The following is a 24071-nucleotide window of genomic DNA, read 5'->3' as shown; positions in this document are numbered from 1 at the left end:
AGGTGAACCTTAACTCTGAAATTCACAAACTCTGCACTCCAGCTCCCAGATATGCCCTCCATTCTCTGCATCGAGCTTTACGAGGAGAGTCTGAATTATGAGACAGCTACCACCACTTCATTGTTTCCTGCTATAACACATACCATTTTTGTCTGTCTGCAAAATAGTCTCCAATAGCATTATGTGCTTGTTCAAGAAGAGTGTCATCTGCATCGCCTGAGCCTGTTTTCAATAGCTGCAATACTCGAAACCAGTCTCCCAGTTTTATCCGTAGACCAATAGCAAGATCTCTATAAATATCGGAAAATATTTCATGATAATAAAAAAAAGGAAAATAAAATAGTTGCAGAAATTCTTGACAAAAGTATTCAGAAATACTACCCCTGCAGGTGAACAGAAAGGAAACATAAAAGACTTATGGCCTGGAGACTTAGTGGCATAAAACTTAAAGGAAAACTACCCTGATTAGTTATCATGTCTCAGACAGTTAAATAAATAGAATATATGTTTAAAAATAATTTTCAAAAGACTATTTGAAAGAAAAAAAAGCACTTATTTGATCTAGATTGTGGTGGTCTTTATGCAGCTTTCACAGTAGTGGAGAAGGGAATAACGGACTACCCAGAATTCCAGCCCTCTATGTATTGGCTGCTACTGAAATGCTCTGTACAGTCATGAGAAAGGGTATACACTGTATCCCTTAAAGGGGTGTCACATACTGTGCAACCAAAGAGCTCTGGGAGGCATTCTGCATCACTGACACAGAATGTACTGTGTAAAAAGTTATTTTCTTTATCAGCTTTAAATTTGTTCCCTTTCAGTTTTATTGGATGTCTCCTTGTTCTTCTAGTATGAGAAAAGCTAATGGAAGCTTCTGACTGACATACCTTATACTATTTGTTATTTTAGATACCTCTTTCATGTCCCTTTTTATCTAAGCTTGAAGTCCCAGTCTACATATTGAAGACTTTCATGCTTCCACTCATTTGTCCTCCATCTCTGGACTCCTATTTCAACATCTTCTTGATATGGAGTGACCAGAACTAAACACAGTATTCCAGTTCAGAGTGTGCTCCTGGTTTATAATACTTGCAATATTATTTTCTACCTCATTCCTTTGAATCCTAAAAAATTGTCAGTCAAAAACAAAAGCAAACTATAACCCTTGAGCAGAAATGTTCATTGAGCTGTCCAAATATCATCCATGGTGTGCTCCCATGTGATTACTGCTAATTTAAAAACCCAGCAACATGTATGTGTAATTCAAAGAAAGTAGGATTTAGCTAACTAACAGCAACTAGTGAACTGGCTAACTAAGTTTAAACTGTTTCTTTATATTTTGGAATCTTAACTAAAATATCTATAGACTAACACTGAAAAGTCTATGAAGATTGAAATCTGATATGGATTGCTATATAGATCAATGAGAGAAGAGTGGAAGTAAGCCTGTTTGGAATACGTTAACCTAAATAATAAAGGGATTTATCATCTACCAGTAGAGCAGTTTTCTCTATCTAACCTTCTTCTCTTTTTCAGGATTTGAAAAAGCTCTCACTGCTTAAACATTCCTCCTTTGTTTAGTGCAAGCATTTATTTTATCTATTTTTTCTTTAGTTGTTGCTGAGGTTACTGTATGCAATTACCTTCTGTCCATATCCAAATACATTCTTTCAGCTTCCTCAAACCGGCCAAAGTAAGCTGCCACTTCAGCTTGCTTCATTGACTCGCTCTGCAGATTGCCTAGGCACTTCACAAATTTAATGCCTTGATAGTCTTTGCAGCGCACAAATGCTTGTTCAGCAGTTTGTAGGTCTAGCTTCTGAAGAGCGGCTTCAGCCAGGAGACGCCTGTATGATACACACAGATAGAGTCACAGAGTTTAAGGAAAGAAGGGACCACCAGATTGAATCTGACGGCCTTATATCACATGCCACCAGCACCACCTGCACACAAAACAACCAAACTGAGTTCAAAGTATACAACCCACAGGAGACTAGACTTATGTGTCACAGGCAAAAAACAGGAGTTATAGCTAGAAAAGCAGCCAAACTAGGAAGTCATATTAGGAATTAATTAACTAGTCAACTTAAAAAAAAGACACCTAAATTGGGGCTAATTCAGCACCCGCTTCTAGCACCACTAATCTCAATGTGGGTGTATGCCACCTGCATTTAGGATGGAAGAATCCCATGCACTGCTACAGGCTGGGGACCGACTGGCTAAGTGGCAGTTCTGCAGAAAAGGACCTGGGGATTACAGTGGATGAGAATCTGGATATGATCAACAGCGTGCCCTTGTTGCCAAGAAGGCTAATGGCATATTGGGCTGCATTAGTAGGAGCAATGCCAGCAGATTGAGGGAAGGGATTATTCCTCTCTATTCAGCACAGGTGAGGCCACATCTGGAGTATTGCATCCAGTTTTGAGCCCTCCACTACAGAAAGGATGTGGACAAATTGGAAAGAGTCCAGTGGAGGGCAACGAAAATGACTAGGGGGCTGGGGCACATGACTTACAAGAAGAGGCTGAGGGAACTGGGGTTATTTAGTCTGCAGAAGAGAAGAGTGAGAGAGGATTTGATAGCAGCCTTCAACTAACTGAAGGGGGGTTCCAAAGAGAATGGAGTTAGGCTGTTCTCAGTGGTGACAGATGACAGAACAAAGAACAATGGTCTCAAGCTGCAGTGTGGGAGGTCTAGGTTGGATATTAGGAAACACTATTTCACTAGGAGGGTGGTGAAGCACTGGACTGGGTTACCTAGGGAGGTGGTGGAATCTCCTTCCTGAGAGGTTTTTAAGGCCTGACTTGACAAAGACCTGGTTGGGATGATTTAGTTGGGGATTCGTCCTGCTTTGAGCAGGGGGTTGGACTACATGACTGCCTGAGGTTTCTTCCAACCCGAATCTTCTATGAGTCTATGATTCTAACATCCAGTGGAGTGTCCAGTTCTACTGCATATATATTAACACAAGCATGCATTCATCAGAATTAATGGTACAAATAATTCAAAGGATTGTAAAGGCTTCCACTTCTAGTTCATCTGGTCAAGACTACTCCAGGTTGGTAGGGCGTCAGGAATTGAATGTCATTGTGTTTTACGACTCTTCAGTAGAGCTACGTGAAATTTTTCATACAAATAGTTTATTAACCAAAAAAACGCAGTTTCAGGTTGACCAAAACTATTCACTACTTTGTGCTGAGTTCAGTGAATGACAAAAGTCAAACTGTTTTGATAATGTTGAAACCCAAGTTCAGGTCCCTACTCCATTGGAGCAGGGACCTGCACTTGAGTCTCCTACATTATACTGTCATTCACAGTGGCAATTCGTAGTCATTCATATGACAAGGAACAATCACTAGGCCAGGGAAAGAAAGTGAGAATGACTCTACAATCTGGTAGTTAGCACATTCACCTGAGAGGTGGGAGACCCAAGTTCAAGTTCCTCCTTAACATCAGGCTGAAGGGGGATTTGAACCTAGGTCTCCCATACCTCTGATGAGTGATCTAACCACTGGCTTAATGCCTATAAGGCAGACATCATCATCCTCTCCGCTTATTTTTGTAAATCCTTTCTTTTTGTCAAAACACCTGAAAATCTAAATGAAATTTTTGGGTTCAAAATGACACACAAAAATTCATTTCCATATTACCAAAATGTTTGGACTCAAAACTTTTCATTTTGATAATGTCAAAATGTTTCAGTTAGTTTTGACAGACACTAGGACTCATAGAAAATTGATAAGGGAAGCAAAGGGACCCAAGGACAATATAGACCAGCGGAGTTAAGGTCAATAAAAAGGAGCGTTTTTTTAGTATAGTAGGAACAAAAAGAATCCTGACAATAGTATTAGTTCATTACTAGATGGAAAATGGTAGAATTATCAATAAAAATACAAAAAAGGTAGAGGCTTTCAATCAATATTTGTTCTGCATTTGGGGAGAAAACAGATGATAGACAACAACGCACTTTCAATTCTACTAGTATATTAGGAGGATATTACACAGCGGCTACTAAAGTTAGACATTTTTAAAATCAGCAGGTACAGACAACTTGCATCTAAGAGTTTTAAAAGAGCTGTCTGAGAGGCTGGACCATTTTTTAATATTGATTTTCAATAAATCTTGGAACACTGGGGAAGTTCCAGAAGACTGGAAGAAATCTAATGTTGTGCCAATATTTAAAAAGGATAAATAGGATGACTTGGGTAATTATAGGACTGTCAGTCTGACATCAATTGCAGGCAAGATAATGGAACAGCTGATATGGGACTCGATTAATAAATAATTAAAAGGAGAATAATTAATGCCAATCAATGTGTATTTATGGAAAATAATTTCTGTCAAACTAACTGATTTTTTTTTTTTGATGAGATTACAGGTTTGGTTGATAAAGATAACAGTGTTGACGTAATATAGTTAGTCTTTTGTAAGGCATTTGACTTACAGATGCACGACATTTTGATTTGACATTTGGAAGCTGAAGCTAAACAAGTTCAGATTGGAAAGAAAAGGTGTAATTTTTTAACTGAGAGAGTAAATTAATCACTGGAACAATTTACCAAGGATTGTGCTGGATTTGCCATCACTGATAATTTTTAAATCAAGATTGGGTGTTTTTCTAAAAGACATGCTCTAAGAATAGTTCTCTGGCCTGTTTTATACAAGAGGTCAGACTACATGATCACAATCGTCCCTTCTGGCTTTGGAATCTATGAATCTATGACACTGGGGTTTTTTTTACCTTTCAGTTTGCCTGAAAACATTACATAAATGTCATTTTCAGTTCAACCCAAAATAGTTTTTCCCTCTGGATTGTTTGAAATTGGCAGCGAACCAAATATTCCATTATTCACCCAGATCTATTCTTCAGTGGCCTATGTGAAATGCACTGATGATCTCTATTCAGATTCATATTGACATGTCTCTCCAACACAAATTACAGTAGATAGCCTTGATGGCAGTCTCAGCCAGGGGTGATGGAAGCTCCCTAAAAGTGTGTGCGGGGGGGCCACCAGTGCTTGAACTGTGGCCCTGTTCCCTGCACCATCCCTTCCCCCGAACTCCTACCCTCACACCACCCCTTTCCCCTGAGGCCCTCATCCTTCCTTTGCCTTTTCCCCCCCAAGACCCAGACCCCGCTTGCTCCTCTCTGCCACCTCCCCCCGTCGCTTGCCCTTATGGCTGGAAAAAGTGATGGGGCCAGGGCCCCTGGCCACCCCTGTTCTTGTGCCCCTGGTCTCACCCTGTCGGCCCAGAAGTAAATGCACCGTGGACAGTAAATTATCCCTCTCCATCCCTATGGACCGTAGCTGCAGGTTAGCATTGAGGTACAGTGACAGGGCAGTGTGGGGAGACTGTCACTGCCACTGCCCATGCCGTTCTGAAGATAGATAAAGGATTTCTACCCCCTTGTCAATTTGGCATTTGAATGAGCTCTAAAATGTATTACAAAAACAAAACTAAGTAGGGCTTAGATCCTCAACATATTGAATGAGTCAGTACAACCAGAGCACTAATTGCATAGTGCTCCAAGGTTAGTTGGCAAAAACAGGACTACTACTGCTCCAGTCACTGGACACCCACAACAGATACATCAAGCATGATCTACACCAGGGATTCTCACCTTTTTCTTTCTGACTTTCCCTCCCCCCTCCCCCGCACATATGCTATAAAAACTCCACAGCCCCCTTGTGCCACTACTACTGTTTTTCTTCATAGAAAAGCCAGGACCAGCGTTAGTGGGTAGAAAGCAGGGCAAGTGCCTGGGGCCCCATGCCACAGGAGGCCCTTTCAAGTTAACATGCTCAACTTCAGCTTCAGCCTTGAGTGGTAGGGCTTCGGGCCCCAGGCTTCAGTCCCATGTGGTGAGGCTTTGTCTTTCTATTCTGTGGCCCCAAAAGTCTAATTCCAGCCCTTCTTGGAGGAGCCCCAGTGGGTCCCGGACCCCTGGTTGAGCACCACTGATCTACATCAACCCAATATTTGCTGCATCAAATGAAAGAGAATAGCATCAATTCAAGTCTTGTGCTAGTCCCTAGATCTTGTGACAACCAACACAGAAGGGTTACCTGGCAAGTGAAATGGATCTGCTATACACCCTTCTCATTTCTCAAGCTGCAGCAGTAAGTGCATTATCCTACCTTTATCTATAATGTATTTGCTCTATATCCAGCATTTATAGTTTCAAATTGTAAATCTGTTCTATATAAACACGTGGCCAGATCCTGCATTTATTTGCATATTCAAAATTCCCATTGAAGTCAATAGCAGTTTTTGCTCAAGTAAGATCAGGAGGATTTGGCTCATGCTTTATGGGCCTACTTTATGAAACTTATTGGGGCATGGAGAGTCCCTTTTCTACTGAAATAAATAGTGGGTACTTGCCAAAAATAGCTTAGCTACTTCAGTAAGATAGAACTTTAGCAAAAATGTGGATAATTATAGTTTAAAAGTTTCAGCTATCAATCCTATTTATGAATATACAGACTTTGAAAAGAAAAACCACGCACACACATAAGTCCACGGTAAAGAGTGTTTCATAAAACTTCATCTTTTACAGCAAGTCTGATTCAGCAAGTAGTTTAATGGACCCAAATTCTCCTTTGAACTGTTAGAAGGGGGTCCTATAAAGATAGCCAGCTGGTCAGGCAGCGGCATGGAGTGCAGTGGCACAGGAGCCAGCAAACAGAGCTGTAAACAGGGGAGTTTCAGTGGGAGTTCTGTTGGAGGAGAAGGTTTTTTATTTTGTGTATTGTATTTTGTAGTTATATGTGTGGAGGCTCGTGGGGGCAGTGTGCTGGGAGAGAAGCTGAGCCCTGATTAGGGTGTGGGGCTTCTCTGTTTAGGGGTCCTATAAAGGTAGCCAGCCAGTCAAGCAGCATAGACAGCTGCAGAGGCACAGGAGCCAGCAAACAGAGCTGTGAACAGTGGGAGTTTGCGGGAGAGACTAAGAGAGCGAGGGAGAGAGACAGGCTAGTGAAGGGAGTGGGTGGTATTCTGCTGGTGTTCTGGTGCCCGCTGGGGGTTTGTTTTGCTGTGGGTGATGGTGGTTTGGTTTGTGTTTCCTGGACTAACAAGTTTGAGGTGCGAAGGCTATGTCCGATACAGAGACAGCAGTGAAAGACACAATGAGGGTGACTGGATGTGGAAGCTGCGGCATGTACATGATCCTGGAAGGAGTACCTGACAAGAGTTTCATCTGCATGAAGTGCCGCCTGATAGAGCTGATGGAAGAAAAGATCCGAGGATTGGAGATGCAGATGGAAACTCTGGTTGAGTTTAGAAGGGGATTCGAGCAGATGATGGAGCAAAGACATGAGGAGGCTGAAGGGAAAAGCTCAGACTTGCAGATGGAAGCAGGACCAAAAGCTCAAGCCTTGAGGGTAGGGCTTCGGGCCAGGCTTCAGTCCCATGTGGTGAGCTTTGTCTTTCTATTCTGTGGCCCCAAAAGTCAATTCCAGCCCTTCTTGGAGGAGCCCCAGTGGGTCCCGGACCCCTGGTTGAGCACCACGATCTACATCAACCAATATTTGCTGCATTCAAATGAAAGAGATAGCATCAATTCAAGTCTTGTGCTAGTCCTAGATCTTGTGACAACCACACAGAAGGGTTACCTGGCAAGTGAAATGGATCTGCTATACACCCTTCTCATTTCTCAGCTGCAGCAGTAAGTGCATTATCCTACCTTTATCTATAATGTATTTGCTCTATATCCAGCATTTAGTTTCAAATTGTAAATCTGTTCTATATAAACACGTGGCCAGATCCTGCATTTATTTGCATATTTCAAAATTCCCATTGAAGTCAATAGCAGTTTTTGCTAAGTAAGATCAGGAGATTTGGCTCATGCTTTATGGCCTACTTTATGAAACTTATTGGGCATGGAGAGTCCTTTTCTACTGAAATAAATAGTGGGTACTTGCCAAAATAGCTTAGCTACTTCAGTAAGATAGAACTTAGCAAAAATGTGGATAATTATAGTTTAAAGTTTCAGCTATCAATCCTATTTATGAATATACAGACTTTGAAAGAAAAACCACGCACACACATAAGTCCACGGTAAAGAGTGTTTCATAAAACTTCATCTTTTACAGCAAGTTGATTCAGCAAGTAGTTTAATGGACCCAATTCTCCTTTGACTGTTAGAAGGGGGTCCTATAAAGATAGCCAGCTGTCAGGCAGCGGCATGGAGTGCAGTGGCACAGGCAGCAAACAGAGCTGTAAACAGGGGAGTTTCAGTGGGAGTTCTGTTGGAGGAAGAAGGTTTTTTTATTTGTTGATTGTATTTGTAGTTATATTGTGTGGAGGCTCGTGGGGGCAGTGTGCTGGGAGAGAAGCTGAGCCCTGATTAGGGTGTGGGGCTTCTCTGTTTAGGGGTCCTATAAAGGTAGCCAGCCAGTCAAGCAGCATAGACAGCTGCAGAGGCACAGGAGCCAGCAAACAGAGCTGTGAACAGTGGGAGTTTGCGGAGAGACTAAGAGAGCGAGGAGAGAGACAGGCTAGTGAAGGGAGTGGGTGGTATTCTGCTGGTGTTCGGTGCCACGCTGGGGGTTTTTTTGCTGTGGGTGATGGTGGTTTGGTGTGGTTTCCTGGACTAACAAGTTTGAGGTGCGAAGGCTATGTCCGATACAGAGACAGAAGTGAAAGACACATGAGGGTGACTGGATGTGAAGCTGCGGCATTACATGATCTGGAAGGAGTACCTGACAAGAGTTTCATTGCATGAAGTGCCGCCTGATTAGGGCTGATGGAAGAAAAGATCCAGGATTGGAGATGCAGATGGAAACTCTGGTTGAGTTTAGAAGGGGATTCGAGCAGATGATGGAGCAAAGACATGAGGAAGGTGAAGGGAAAAGCTCAGACTTGCAGATGGAAGCAGGACAAAAATTCTGGAGAGACTGCTGGGTGAGGAAGTGGACAGTGGAAGCATGTGAGTAAGAGAACCAGCAGAGAAAAGACGGGCTAGTGAAGGAGAAAGAAGCTCAGGAACAAGTTGCAGAGTTGAAAATGAAGAAGGGGCACAGCAGGTGGTCGCTGAAGATGAGAGGGCAAGGAGAAGAGAAGAGCAGCTAGTCCTATAGGAAGGGGAAGAGTCAATGGAGATAACACCAAATATGAGCCCCAGGAGGATACGAATGGTTGCAGAGGATTGCAGGGACAACAGAAATTGAGAGGACTTGCAGTCAGAGGACAGGGGATAAACGGAAAATCACAATGTCACCAAAAAGGCATGTCTACGTGATTGGGGACTCTTCCTGAGAAGAACAGACAGCCTGTAACTAGAGCTGATGCGGAGAACAGAAGGGTGTACTGTCTGCCAGGTGCTAATATATAGGACGTGACCTGAGGCTGAAAAGGATCTAATGGAAGCGGGAAAGAATCCGCTGATTGTCCTTCATTGGGAACAAATGATACAACCAGATTGTCAATGTAATGTATCAGGGGACTTTGCCAGGCTGGGAAGACACTAAGGAAATCAAGGCTCAGGTGATCTTCAGTGGGATCTGTTCCTAGAGAAGTGCAACAAAGCTGTGACAGATTATGGTGATCAACAGTGTGCTATAAGGAGGGCTTTGGATGTATGTCACTGGGAAGCATTCAATAGACAGAGGAGTGTTCTCTTGGATGGACTTCACCTAGAAAGGAGGAATAGACTCTAGGATGGAGGTGGCACAACTGATTAAGAGAGCTTTAAACTAGGAATTTGGGGGATGGTTGCGAGATTGTCCAGGTAATCTCAGCTGGATTTAACATTGAGAGGGAAGAAAACAAAGTAAGAAAAGATACAGCCGGGGTACGAGAATGGACATAAAGGAGAAGGTAGTGTAGATACCAGTCTAATAGGTGACACTGGTGGTAGAATGTCTGTGCTTAATTGGTAAGAATGTCAGTGAACCAAACAGCAAAAATTAAGATGTTTGTATACTAATGAAAGACCCTAGGTAACAAATGGAGAACTAGAGCTACTGGTGCACGAGTGAAACCAGATATTATAGGGATAACAGAAACATGTGGAATAATAGTCATGACTGGAGCACAGTATTGAGGCTATGTGCTGTTTAGGAAAGACAGAAAAAAGGGAAAGGTGGTGGAGCAGCACGTATATCAATGATGAGGTAGACTGTAAAGAAATAAGAAGTGATGGAATGGATAAGACAGAGTCTGTCTGGGCAAAAATCACATTGGGAAAGAAAGCTACTAGCCTCCCCAAGATAGTGCTTGGGGGTGCTACAGACCATGGGATCCGATCTGGATATGGAGAGAGACCTCTTTCATGTTTTTTTAAATGAAGTAAACAACTAATGGAATTGTGTGATCATGGGAGACTAACTCCAGATATAGGCTGGAGGACAAGTGCCAGTAATAATAATAGGGCTCAGATCTTTCTGGATGCGATAGCTGATGATTCGTTCACACAGTAGTTGAAGACCAACAAGGGGGATGCCATTTTAGATTTGATTTTTGGTGAGTTGAGGATCATAGAAGAAATAGTTATAGGGGACAACTTGGTTCGAGTGATCATGAGCTAATTCATTCAAACTAGATGGAAGGATAAACAAAATACATCTGGGACTAGAGTTTTTTATTTCAAAAGGGCTAATTTAAAGATTAAGGGCATTATTAGGGAAATGGATTGGACTGAAGAACTTGTGGATCTAAAGGTGAAGGAGCTGGAATACTTCGTCAAGTTGCAGAAACTATCAGAAGCCTACATCCAAGAAAGGGAAAGAATTCATAGACGGAGTTGTAGACCAAGCTGGATGAGCAATCAGAGAGATGAATTAAAGAAAGCAGAAAGCCTACTAGGGGAAATAATCAACAGGTCATACTGAAAGGTGAACGTCAGCTGGAAGGAGGTTTACTAAGTGGTGTTCTCAGCGCACCGGTTTTGGACCAATCTTATTTAATCTTTTTATTACTGGACCTTGTACAAAAAAGTGGGAAGGCTATAGAGTTTGCAGATGACAACCAAAGCTGGGCGTTTGCTAATACAGAGAAGGACTGGATACCTCACCACAGGATAGATTCTGGATACAATTGTACTGAAGTAATAGTAAACAGGATGAAATTTAAAGTGATAAGTGCAGGTCATGCAATTTAGGGATAATCCACAAGATTTTGGTTATAAATTTTGGGTGTCAACATCAGTTGGAAGTAACAGAGGAGAAGAAGGACAGAGAATTGGTTTGATCACAGGATGAATATGAGCCGCCAATGTGATATGGCCCCGTTGAAAAAGAGCTATGCAGTCTTGGATGCATCAGGCAAGGTATTTCTAGTAAAGATAAGGAGATGTGTAACCGTATATAAGACACTGGGTGAGACCTCATCTGGTATAAATTGTGTGCCAGCTGGTCTCCATAGGTTTTAAGAAGATGAATTCAACTGGAACAAAGGTACAGAGAAGAGGCCTACACATAGGATGATCCGAAGATAATGAGCCTTCTAAGAAAGGAAGTACTGAAACGAGTCATTGGCTATATTACACCACATTATGAAGAAGAGCTGAGGGGAGATATATACTATGGATTACTATCTAATATCGATTAAATATTCAATAAACATAGATGTGAAGGAGATAAAGCATAACAAAAACAGGTACCTATATCATCGTAAGCGACCTGGCATGTTGTGTAGTGGTTCTCAGGTAGCCTGTCTGGGACTTGCCATAAGATGGCACAATAAGGTAAATTATACAGGCTTTCAATAACTGTTACTACGATAGAGTGGTCACAAACAATGGATATAACTGAACACTAGGAAGTTGACTTGAAATTAGATGAAGGTATTCACCATTAGAGGAGTGAGTTCTGAAACAGCCTTCCAAGGGGAGTAGTGTGATCTAAAGTGAAGGAGGCGCAATACTTCGTCAAGTTGCAGAAACTATCAGAAGCCTACATCCAAGAAAGGGAAAGAATTCATAGACAGAGTTAGATGGGGGCAAAAAGACATATCTGGCTTCAAGAATAAGCTTGATAAGTTTATGGAGGGGATGGTATGATGGGATAACCTAATTTTGGCAATTAATTGATCTTTGATTATTAGCAGGTAAATAGGCCCAATGGTCTGTGATAGGATGTTAGATGGGGTGGGATCTGAGTTACTACAGAGAGTTCTTTCCTGGATGCTGGCTGGTGAGTCTTGCCCACGTGCTCAGCGTTTAACTGATTGCCATATTTGGGGTCGGGAAGGAATTTTCCTCCAGGGCAGATTGGCAGAGGCCCTGGAGGTTTTTTGCCTTTCTCTGCAGCTGGAGGATTCTCTGCACCTTGAGGTCTTTAAACCACGATTTGAGGACTTCAATAACTCAGACATAGGTTAGGGGTTTGTTACAAGAGTGGGTGAGTGAAATGCTGTGGCCTGCGTTGTGCAGGAGGTCAGAGTAGATGATCATAATGATCCCTTCTGACCTTAAAGTCTGTGAGTCTAAGTAACAGAGAATGATCAAATTCACTTTGGGCTAGCTTGGTCTGCTCTGCTGACACAAATCATTTCAATAGTTTCAAAACAAAGCCATAAATAACTCCAGAAAAAGATAAAGGTAGTAAGTCTCTGGATCCTTAAAAAAGACTGGCATCACTCCACAGTATCTTATCAAGGAAATTCTAGTCTTAGCTATTGACATTTCATTTTTTCTTTAAGTTGTTTACTATGGCAATTACACATTCAACCTCTGAGATATGGGCTTTCACAAGTTTCTTTCTTTGTTCACTATTATTGCTTTTATATAGTGTACTGTGTAGGACTATGAAATTCAGTTTTAACCTTTGGGTCTATGTTTAATTATAGTGTGTAGAAATCTCCTTTCCATCCTTTCCTCACACCACCCACTGTGCAAAACCCTGTTTCATACCAAAGTCATCTCAAAACTTAACCCCTCGACCCTGCCTTCTCTTCTTGCCTCTTTCCAGGCTATTCAAAATCCACGCAAGGCCCTTGTCTTCTCCTTTGTTTTCAAAAGTGCTATGTACGCTTACAGTACTTGATAAAAATGCAATGTTGTTTAAAAACAACTTTAAATATTCAGACCTGTCATAATGTTTGATTTCTGTTGTTTCTACTAGCTATTTTATTTATATCACATTGTAAGCTTCTTGAGACAATGACTGTGTCTTTATATATGTTTATACAGCACTGAGCACAAAGGATGTTCTAGCCACTAATGCAATAAAAATATTAGATAAAAAGAGAAACACTATATATGTCTTTATAATTATTCATTTTATAGATTAAATTGCCACTGCTTCGTTAGGAGACTTCAAAGGAACTCTTAGATGCTGCACAGGAAGTGGTGGTAATTCAGCAGATGGCATTCCTTTCCTACACAGAACTGAAGAAATGCCTCAAGTCCAGTCTACACTACAGACCTATAGTGGTATAGATACATTGTTCAGTGATGTGAAAAACCCACACCCCTGAGTGACGCAGTTAACTGACCTAACCCCCTGTGTAGACAGCGCTATGTCTGTGGGAAACCTTCTCCTACTGACACAGCTATCGCCTCTTGGGGAGGTGTCATAAATAGATAGCTGAGGGTTAATGTTTCTTTTACCTGTAAAGGGTTAACAAAGGGAACCAAACACCTGACAAGAGGACCAATCAGGAAACCAGATTTTTTAAAAGCTTAAGGGAGGGAATTTGTGGGTCTTCTTTGTCTTGGGTCTGTGTCTTTTGTCTGTCTCTCAGCTATGAGAAGGTTTTTCTATCTTCTAATCTTCTGTTTCCAAATTGTAAGTACAGGTAGAAAAACAATATAGGCTTTTATGTTTTGGTTGTATTTACATGTGTGTAGCTTGCTGGAATGTTTCAAATTGGATATCTTTTTGAATCAGACTGTTTATTCATTTTTTTCTTTTAAGCAATTGATCCTGTATTATTGTCATCTTGATACAGAGAAATTTTGATGTCTTTTTTCGTTTTTTTGTATATAAAGTTTTCCTTTTTAAGACTTGTTTGAGTTTTTTCCTCTCTGGGTAGTCTAAGGAACAAGGGGAGGGAATTATCTTTGGTGTTAGATATCGTACGGAGGATAGCTCTGGCAGCACCAAGGGATTGGTGGGAGGGGAAAGAGAGGAGATCATTTCTGTTTCCTTGTATGGGGTTTGTTTTGTGTGAATAAAGGAGATATGCTTCTTGGTAATTGTGATGTAGAGTTGCATCAATCTCTCAGGTTAGCCCAGAGAGGAAGGTCTGGGTGGGAGAGGGAGGGGAAGGGAGTGGAGTATTCCCTTGCTGGTAAGAATCAGAGTTCTGGCTCTTGGGGTGCCTCCAGGGAAAAGTTGGGGGAGAGCAGAGCGAGGCAGGCGCTGTAATTCCTGTTTGGTGGCAGCGAGATAAGATCCAAGCTGGTAATTAAGCTTGGAGGTTCATGCTAAGCACCCAGATTTTGGACGCTAAGGTCCAGATTTGGGAGAAAGGCTTATGATAGGAGGTGGAGTAACTATACCAATGGGAGAGCTCTCTCACACTGGCTTACAGCAGGGGTCTGCAACCTTTCAGAAGTGTTGTGCCAAATCTTCATTTATTCACTCTAATTTAAGGTTTTGCATGCCAGCAATACATTTTAACATTTTTAGAAGGTCTCTTTCTATAAGTCTATAATATATAAAACTAAACTATTGTATGTAAAATAAATAAGGTTTTTAAAATGTTTAAGAAGCTTCATTTAAAATTAAATTAAAATGCAGAGCCCCCCAGACCGGTGGCCAGGACCCAAGCAGTGTAAGTGCCACTGAAAATCAGCTCACATGCTGCCTGTGGCACACATGCCACAGGTTGCCTACCCCTGGACAGCATCTTCATTAAGGTGCTGTAGCTGTGCTGATGCAATGTTTTAAGTTTAGACCTGCCCTGAGTGTGATATTATAGGACACTTGCTGTAGGCAATAGCCTTTCAAATGAGAATGTAAAGAGGAGGTTCTGATCATGATAAATCAACAAACAGCCTCTTGTTGTGGATTGGTCAAAATGTCACTGAAGTTGGTGGGTGTAACCACTGAAGATAGCTGTGAGAAACAGTTAAGCTCATTCATAACAGCCCCACATAAAACAAAGGCAAATCTAAGGCTTTGTCTACATTTACTAGCACGTTTGTCAGCAAAACTTTTGTTGGTCAGGGGTGTGAAAAAACCACCCCTCTGACTGACCTAAGTTTCACCGACAAAGTGTCAATGTGGAGAGCGCTACGCCGGCAGGAGAGCTCTTTCCTGCCAGCATACAGTGGCTACACAGAAGACCTTACAGCTTGTAAGTTCCATAGAGTAGACATAGTCTTCGCCTGCCCAGGAGTTAGAACAATATGGGTGGAGGGACTGGCTGAGTATTGGTTTCGGTAACAGTGTGTGTATGGGAGAAAGAGTGTGACTAGGTGCCAGCTCATGCCTAGGCCTCAACTAAACACTGACAAATGCATAGCTAAAACTGGCCTGGCTCATCTCTGTGTTAGCATTGTTAAAACAGATGTTAAGTTGATAAGAATGTGTTTACTATTTAGACTTTATGAAATGCTGGTAGGATGCTGCATGTAGTAATCTCACTTATAACACCTATACCCCATGTTATAAAGTTATATTAAGTGTTTGCACTGTAAACCTCTGTAACTGTAACTCAAACAGGAAAGAAGCATTAGTTAATGTAAAGGCTGGCTTCCTACAGAAGGTGTCAGGTTCTGCATGTAGGAAAGCCCATTGAAATCAAATAAGCCACTGTGAAACATCAAAGGACAAAGACTTTGTTGACTTCTCCCTCCACAGGAAGAGGAGCCGTGAATGAGGGCTCATCCCATCAGCTTGAACTCTGGGGGAAGGAAATAAAAATCCCCTAGCCAGAAGACACTGGTCTATTCTGCTTGGACTTTGAGAGGGTATGATTTCTAAGCGCAAGCAAGAGATCAGCAGCTGCTTAGCCTGGGTTAGCCCCAAAGGACATACAGAGCTTGCTTATGATATAAGTTTCTATTATGTTTTGGAACTTAAGACTGCAAGTCATTTGTATGTGTATGTTTACCTGCTTTAACCTTGTAAATAACTCATTTCTTTTTCTAATTGATAAATCTTTAGTTAATTTATTATAGGACTGTCTACAAGCCTTGTCTTTCGATTGAGATCTGAGGTACAATTGAGCTGGTTCAAGCATCAAGTGTAGTGAACTGATGAGATCCCTATAGGTATTTAGCTCAAATTGTAATGGCATGCAGAGCCTGAGACTTGCAAAATATAGCAAGTCCACAAAACATCACAAGTCAGATTTACAAACTTAATATTTTCAAAGACATCAGTAAAGTTTTTGATGTGCTGCAAAATGAACAATGCTGGAGCAGCTCAAGATTAGTTTCTAGGGTTTTTGTTTATGGTTTTTGTTTTAAGTGTAGGGGGAATGTGTTGGACATCTGCCTTCATTTAAGTCAGACTTGGGCCTTCAAAAAATGAAATTGTTTTCTTATTACAGGAACACTATATATTAGCTATCACACTAACGACTACAAGAAAAGAAGCCCCCCAACACTGTCAATCATTCAGAAGAGACAAGACTAGTTTAGCCGCTAAGTGTAAGTTTGTCTTCTTATAAGAAGGAATCCATCAGTCAGAAACTATTGTAAAACTGTTCCAAATGAAAGTTAAGACACTCCCTTTTCCCTTTATGCCAAGAATGAATCTTGGCAGGAAAGCAAGCGATAAGTGAGCAGCTAAAGTACATTCCCCAAAAAGGAGGTACTTTAGCAAGTTTTGTACTCTGCAGGATTGCAAACAAAAACAAAAAATTACAAGGGCTCTGGCTACCACCTGCATGCTCTACCAAGATTGGGGGTGGGGGGAAATGAAGCAGGGGTGTGTAGAGAGAGGACATAACCAAGCCTCTTGCCTGACTGGGTTTGATCGTGCTTCAAAGCTATCAAAAGAAGAGAGAGCCCATTGTTTGGAATGGCAAGATAATATGTATAAAACAGTGATTCCCCAAACCGTGGTGCACGCCCCCCTAAAGGGGAGTGGAGGAAGGTTCAGGGCATACGGGGAGGCCCAGGCCAGCCCTTATGGGAGGGCAGGCAGGGAGCGCCACCCAGTCCTTCTCTGCTCCCAACTCTGCTCCTTGCCCTGGTCCTGACCACAGCCTCACTCCCGGCCCCAGCTGCAGCTCTGGCCCCGGCCCCAATCACAGCCCCACTCCCAGCCCTCAGCTCCTGACTGCAGCCCCCAGCTCCTGACCTCAATCGTGGGCCCACTCCTGACCCCAGCTCCTGACTGCAGCCCTGGCCTCAGCTCCCCATTGCATGTCTGGCCCCAGCCCTGGCTCCCAATTGTGGCTCTGTCCCTGGCTCCCCACAGTGGCTCTGGCCCCAGTTGCCGATCACAGCTCTGTTCCCAGCCCTGGCTTCTGGGGGTCATGAACCAGATAAGTGGGGGGAGAGGCACAAACAAAAAAAGTTTACGAACCACTTACCCACTCCCTGCTCTTATGACCTGTGACATAGAAACATGCAGACTTGTTACCTGTGTGTGTTCTCATAGCAGATGGGCTGGCAAGACCCTAAGCTTTTCAAACCATTTTGTTTATTCTGGAGGGTGCTAATGCAACTAAAACAGTAAGTAGCTGGAATAGTTTTCTAATCTGTATTATAATACTGTTTCACAGCAAGTGCTGTGTAAGCAACCTGACCCACAATCTACCTTTCAAAGGCCATTTCTATACTACAAACTTGGGGTGATGTAAGCTATATTGGCACAAAGCCGCCTCAGTTAGTATAACATTCATGTGCACGGATATTTGGTTCCTGTCAGCATTGAATATACTCTCCAGTAGTGCTTGTATTGATGTGCAGTGCAGTGCACCATGGGTAGGTATCCCAGTGTGCAATCACCATCATCCAGTGCACTGTCTTTTGGGAAAATTTGGCAATACATGATGGGACTGAAAAGTCATGCTGTGGCAACTAAGAGCAAGGGGTCATATTCCCATCATGAAACTTTCCTCCATCCCATAATGACAAACATACCCCATAATTTTCATGCATTTTTTTTTAAAATCCCACAAACCTACATGGCACTTCTCACTGTCTGCCATCTCTGACAGATGCATGGAGCTCACACGGTCTATCTTACTGTTGTTGCAAACACAGAATGCACGATCCTCCAAAATTTTGGAGAACCACAACATCGGGGAACATAACAATTTTGTAGATGACAGACGGTTGTGGGACATAGCATAAACCAATTCAAAGTTGTTGGTGGCATTCACGGAGCAGCTGCACATGGTGGAGTGTAGCTTCTGGGACCGAGAAACGACCACTAACTAGTGGAATTGCATTGCAATGCAGATTTGGATGACAAGCAGTGGCTGCAGATCTTTTGGATATGAAAGGCCATATTCCTGGATCTGTGTACTGAGCTTGTTCCAGCCCTCCAATACAGAGACACCAGAATGAGCTGCACGGACAGTTGAGAAGCGAGTGGTGATTGCACTATGGAAGTTTGAAACGTCAAATTGCTACTGGCCAATGGTAAATCATTTTGGAGTTGGAAAATACACTGGAGGGGCCTTTCTCATGCAAGTGTGCAGGGTCATTAATCGTCTTCTACTACGCAGCACTGTGACTCTTGGTAATGTGTAGGGCATAGTGGATAGATTTGCAGCAATGGAGTTTCCAAACTGTGGTGGGGTGATAGACAGCATGCATATCCCTATTTTGACACCAGTCCACCTTGCCACAGAGTACACCAACAGAAAGGGCTACCTTTTTATGGTTATGCAAGCATTGGTGTATCACTGGGACATTTCACTGATATCAATACCGGCTGGTCAGGGAGGGTGCATGACATTCGTATCTTTAAGAATACAGGACTATTCAGACTGAAAGAAGGGGCATTCTTTCCCAACCGGTGGAACCATTGTTGATGTTGAAATGCCAATAGTGATCCTGGGGGACCCAGCCTACCTCTTGCTCCCCTGGCTCATGAAGCTCTACATCAGCTACTTTGACACCACCAAAGAAAGATTCAGCTACCAGCTCAGCAGGTGCAGAACGACAGTTCAGAGTGCTTTTGGTAGACTGAAAGGGAACCAGTATTGTTTACTCACAAGATTGGATCTCTGCGAGAAAACTATCCCAATGGTTATAGCTGTCTGATAGTGTCCTGCATAATATCTGTGAGGCAAAGGTGGAAAAGTTGCCACAGAGGTGGAGAGCGGAGGTGGAGCAGCTGACTGCTGAGTTTGATCAAACATACACAAGGGCTATAAGAAGAGCTCAATATGGAGCTTTGTGGCCCACTACATCTTTCTACAATAAACTAGGAGACTTGTTTAAGAAGGAAAACCAGATGAAAAAGACAGGTTTGTAATCCATGAAGCAGAAGAAGAAAGGATTTTGAAAAGGGATTTTACCAAAGTCTAGGATGTGGATTATCTTCTATGAATTGGGAAGACTCTTCAATCCCAACCTCCTCAATCAATGCTCGACTGTCTCGTAGCGATCGGATCTCAAAGTTAATGATGTATTCTTTGTTAGGATGTTCAGGATTCTAAAAGAATAAAGTATCAGAGGGGTAGCCGTGTTAGTCTGAATCTGTAAAAGCAGCAGATAATCCTGTGGCACCTTATAGACTAACAGATGTTTTGGATCATGAGCTTTCGTGGGTGAATACCCACTTCGTCAGATGAAACCCACGAAAGCTCATGATCCAAAATGTCTGTTAGTCTATAAGGTGCCACAGGATTCTCTGCTGCTAAAAGAATAAAGTAAAAGACCAAATTTTACTTAATGCCTTTACCACCCCTTAGAAACTGCCATTGTGCAAATCATGTTACATAGACACAAAGTTTTCCTAAAACAGAAATTAAATTACACTTACTTTCAAAATTTCATCCAAAAGAACAGATTTAATTTCTAAATCTTCAAAGTTGCAAATATATCCAGAAGTCTGAATGGGTTCCTTAAAATAATAATATGGTTAAAAGGTAATGAAAAACTTTACATAAATCTGATAAAAGTTTCATATTTTTCTGCAGAGTTGTAGCTGCGTTGGTCCAAGGATATTAGACAGACAAAGTGAGTGAGATATCTTTTACAGGACCAATTTTTGTTGGTGAAAGAGACAAGCTTTCAAACTTACACAGAGCTCTTCTTCAGGTCTGGGAACAGTACTCAGGCTATGTCTACTTCAGTGTAGATTCTTATTACAGCAACAAAATGGGTTCTTCCAACACAATTAAATCCACCTCCTTGAGAGGCAGTAACTGGGTTAACAGAAGAATTCTTCCGTTGACCTAGCTCTGTCTACATGTGACTTAGACTGGCTTAACACATCTCTCAGGGGTATGGATATTTTGCATCTGCCGGTGACATAGTGTAGACCAGCCCTAAGAGTTACAGCTAAATACAAGGTGGAACCAAGTGTTTAGCATAACAAGTTCACATGTTATAAGATATCGCTCAAGGTGAAGTTAGCAGTTAACTCCTCTGCAGTTGTAGGACAAAGAAGGGCTAGTGGACTAAAATCCAGTATCTGTATTGAGTGCATGATTTTTAGTGTCTAAGGGCTGATCTACACAGAAAACGTAGATCGGCATAGCTACATCTCTCAAGGGTGTGAAAAATCCATACCCCTAAGAGATGTAGCTATGCTAACGTAAGCCCCTACTGTAGATAGCATTAGGTCAACAGAAGAATTCTTGTGTTAACGTACCTACCACCTTTCAGGGAGGTGGAGTTACTACAGTGACGTAAGAACCCCTTCTGTCGCTGTAGCATCTACACTAGAAATGCTAAAGCAGCACAACTGTAGTGCTGAAGCTGTTCCCCTGCAGCATTTCTAGTGTAAAACAGTCTAACAAGGTCTTTTGAAGGGTTCCTTTGAGGATAAGAACAGACGGTGGGCGAACACTTTTCAGAAAATCATCACTCCATAACTGACCTCTCAGTCCTCATCCTTAAAGGAAATGTACACAACACCTTCAAAAGATGAGCCTGGCCGTTTAAATTCATAACTTTGCTACACGCTAAAAACCATGGACTTTGTAAAGACACTGGATAAATGGCTTTTTACAAGATTCTGTAACTCACCAACCCTCCTTTGTCCTAGTGACACTCCGAGTACCTTGCCAGATCCGAAGAAGAGCTCTGTGTAAGCTCAAAAGCTTGTCTCTTCCACCAATTGAAGTTGGTCCAATAAAAGATATTACCTCATCCACCTTGTCTCTCTCATAGTTTCATATATGGAAACAGACTTCCTTCTTCCCCAAATTAAATTTTAATGACATTTCTTATGAGAAACAGATGCACAATACAATAACCAATCTTACACATAGATGTACAGCAGTGGTCACCAACCAGTCAATCATGACTGACTGGTCAATCCTAGAGAATTTCCCAGTTGATCGCGATCTCCGGTGGCACAGCAGGGCTGCTGGTAAGTCAAGCTCCCTGCCTGCCCCGGCCCCATGCCACTCCTGGAAGTGGCCAGCATGCCCCCGCGGTCCCTGGGGGTAGGGTCTCTGCATGCTGCTCCTGCCTGAAAGCACCATCCCCACAGCTCCCACTGGCCAGAAACGGGAGTAATGCCTGCAGAGAGGGGCAGCACCTGGACTTGGAGCCACGTGCCTTCCACGCCCCCCAGAGGCCACAGGCGTGCATTGCCCCCTTCCAGAAGTGGCGTAGGGCGGGGGCGGGGGCGGGCGGGCAGGCAGGGAGCCTGCCTTAGCTTTGCTGCACCACTCGGCGGGAAGCCACACCCCAACCCTGAGCCCCATCCCAGAGCCAGCACCCCGTACCCCTTCCTGCACCCCATACTCCCTCCTTCACCCCAAACCCCTGCCCTAGCCCTGACCCCCTTCCACAGCCAGCACCCTGAACCCCCTCCTGCACCCCAAACCCCCTTCCTGCACCCCAACACTCTGCCCCAGCCCAGAGCCCCCTTCTGCTCCCAAATTCCTTTCCAGAGTTTGCATCCCTCACCCCTTCCTGCACCCCAACCCTCACCCCAGGCTCAGCCTGGAGCCCTCTCCCACACTGTAAACTCCTTGGCCCCAACCCACAGCCCGCACCTCTTCCCGAATCCCAACCCCCTGCCCCAGCCCGGTGAAAGTGAGTGAGGGTGGGGGCGAGTGAGCGACGGAGAGAGGGGGGATGGAGTGAGAGGGGTGAGGCTTCGGGAAAGAGGCAGGACTTCAGGGAAGGGGCAGAGTAGGTCCTGGGTTGCCCTTAAATTCAAAAAAGGATGGAGACCACTGATGTATAGACAATTAAAAATGTGTATATTATTTAGGATAAATATGTTTTTTGTATATCTAGATTATAACAAAAAGGTCAGATGTGGATTTAACTCTCCACGTTTTATCATTAATTTACAATAAAATCCTAGCCATGATGATATCTAAAATAAATATCAATAAGCACATTTTTTTGTAATCTCATAAAAGCAGAATAAGTAAAAGCAGATGTTCCTTTTCATATTTCTAACTTATCTGGAGTTTGGCAATTTATTTTTAGTAAGCAGCTCTTACACAATAGAGCTAGCTGATTTTTGAAACTTCCAGATATAGGCCCTGAGATTCAGCAACGTATGGAAGTACGTGCTTAAAACTTTAAGCTTGTAAGAAGTCCTACTAGTTCCAGATTCCAAATGTACAATACGGAATACACTGTAAATGATTCATTTTCTTATGCAGATTGTTTTACCTCAGGATCCAAGTTTCTGAAAACATACATTCTTGTTTTCTCCATCATAGCAAACAAGTCTGGATTATCTTTGGCCCATTTCATATCCCAGACATCTTTGCGCTCCAACTTTAGCTGCTCGCCAACGATTTGATGTCCTGTACTGTCTGTTACCCGCGTATCCAAGTCAAAGAAAGTTAGAACTCCAGAAAGGTCTATGATAGCAAGACGACTAATAGAAAATGGTGGAGGGGGAGGTGAAATGAAACAGCTGATTAGTACTATTCAAATCTGTAAATTTACAATCATTCTGCAACAGACAGAATAAACTAGATGCTGGAGGCCTGATTCTGATCTCTCAGTAATTTTACACCAGTGTAATTTCACTGGATTTCAATGCAGCTACACCAGATTTATACCAGTGTGAGAAAAGAGTAAGGCCACAGGGTGGAAAGAATGAAATAAAGACATTCACAGTTCCTAATGGCAGACATTCATCTACACATGTAAGGCCTAATCCTGAAAGGTACTGAATGCATTCAAATACCATTCAACTTGTATTGGGGGCACCCACTACTTTACAGGGGCTCAGCAAATTGTAAAATCTAACTCTCCACAGCTGACTTCATGATTGCCATACCAGTAAGATGCACCATGTATTGTGCCCAAAACCAAATGTCACTCTTCACAGATAATTCATTTTCAAAAGGTACTTTTAAAATTTCTTGTACTGAATTATTGCCACATTTTACAATAACCATTGACTAGCAAATATAATGAAATATTCTATCGCAATAAAAAAAGGTTCACATATCTCTGCATCACTGGAAATTGTCAACATTTCTTAAAGTTTTTTTTTACAAACTTTAAGAAATTGTATTTTAATAGTATTTTAAACAATTGCAGAGATTAACTGGATTATCCTTCAATATATTATCTTGACAATCCTAAAGAATTCCCTGTATAAGAAGCTTCACACTAGAAGATTAAAACACCAGTTTTGAAAAGGAAAGCTTCCAATTATAACTTCTGCATCTTTAACATAAAAAGAGTAAAATGAGCAAATCACCACATATCTGTCAATCACATGCAAATAATTGCTATTAATTGTAATGGAGACTATGTGTGCATCAGAGGGAGAAGAGAGCCAATTGGGATACAAGAACAACAATGTTAATGAAAAATAATATTATTAGTGAAATAAAAAACATTTGGCACCTAAATAGCACTTTTCATCCATGTATCTTCAAGCGCTTTACAAAGAGGAGTTAGAATTATTATCCAGATTTTGCAGATATGGAGAAGGAAATACAGAGAAATTAAGTAGTAGAACAAGGTCACAGAGGAAGCCAATGGAAAGCAAGTAATAGAAGTCAGGTTTCAAATGTCCTACCCATTGAACTATACTGTCTCCTAGATTAAA

General features: G+C 42.2%; 1 protein-coding gene across 2 annotated transcripts in view; it reads right to left on the bottom strand.

Moving 5' to 3' along the window:
* The window catches only part of WDR35 (WD repeat domain 35), an 84999-nt gene that overhangs the window by 9477 nt on the left and 51451 nt on the right, over positions 1–24071 (bottom strand). For both annotated transcript variants that reach the window (XM_032774146.2, XM_032774145.2), the window contains 5 exons: positions 22670–22880; positions 19845–19925; positions 19378–19514; positions 1644–1847; positions 144–290 (listed from right to left, as the gene is read on the bottom strand). In XM_032774146.2, the coding sequence (XP_032630037.1) occupies positions 144–290; positions 1644–1847; positions 19378–19514; positions 19845–19925; positions 22670–22880 (780 nt within the window). The remainder of the gene's footprint in view (positions 1–143; positions 291–1643; positions 1848–19377; positions 19515–19844; positions 19926–22669; positions 22881–24071) is intronic.

The sequence above is a fragment of the Chelonoidis abingdonii genome, chromosome 3, assembly GCF_003597395.2.
Source record: "Chelonoidis abingdonii isolate Lonesome George chromosome 3, CheloAbing_2.0, whole genome shotgun sequence".
NCBI lineage: Eukaryota > Metazoa > Chordata > Testudines > Testudinidae > Chelonoidis > Chelonoidis abingdonii.
The sequence above is the reverse complement of the archived record's forward strand: the minus strand, read 5'-3'. Positions and strand labels throughout refer to the sequence as shown.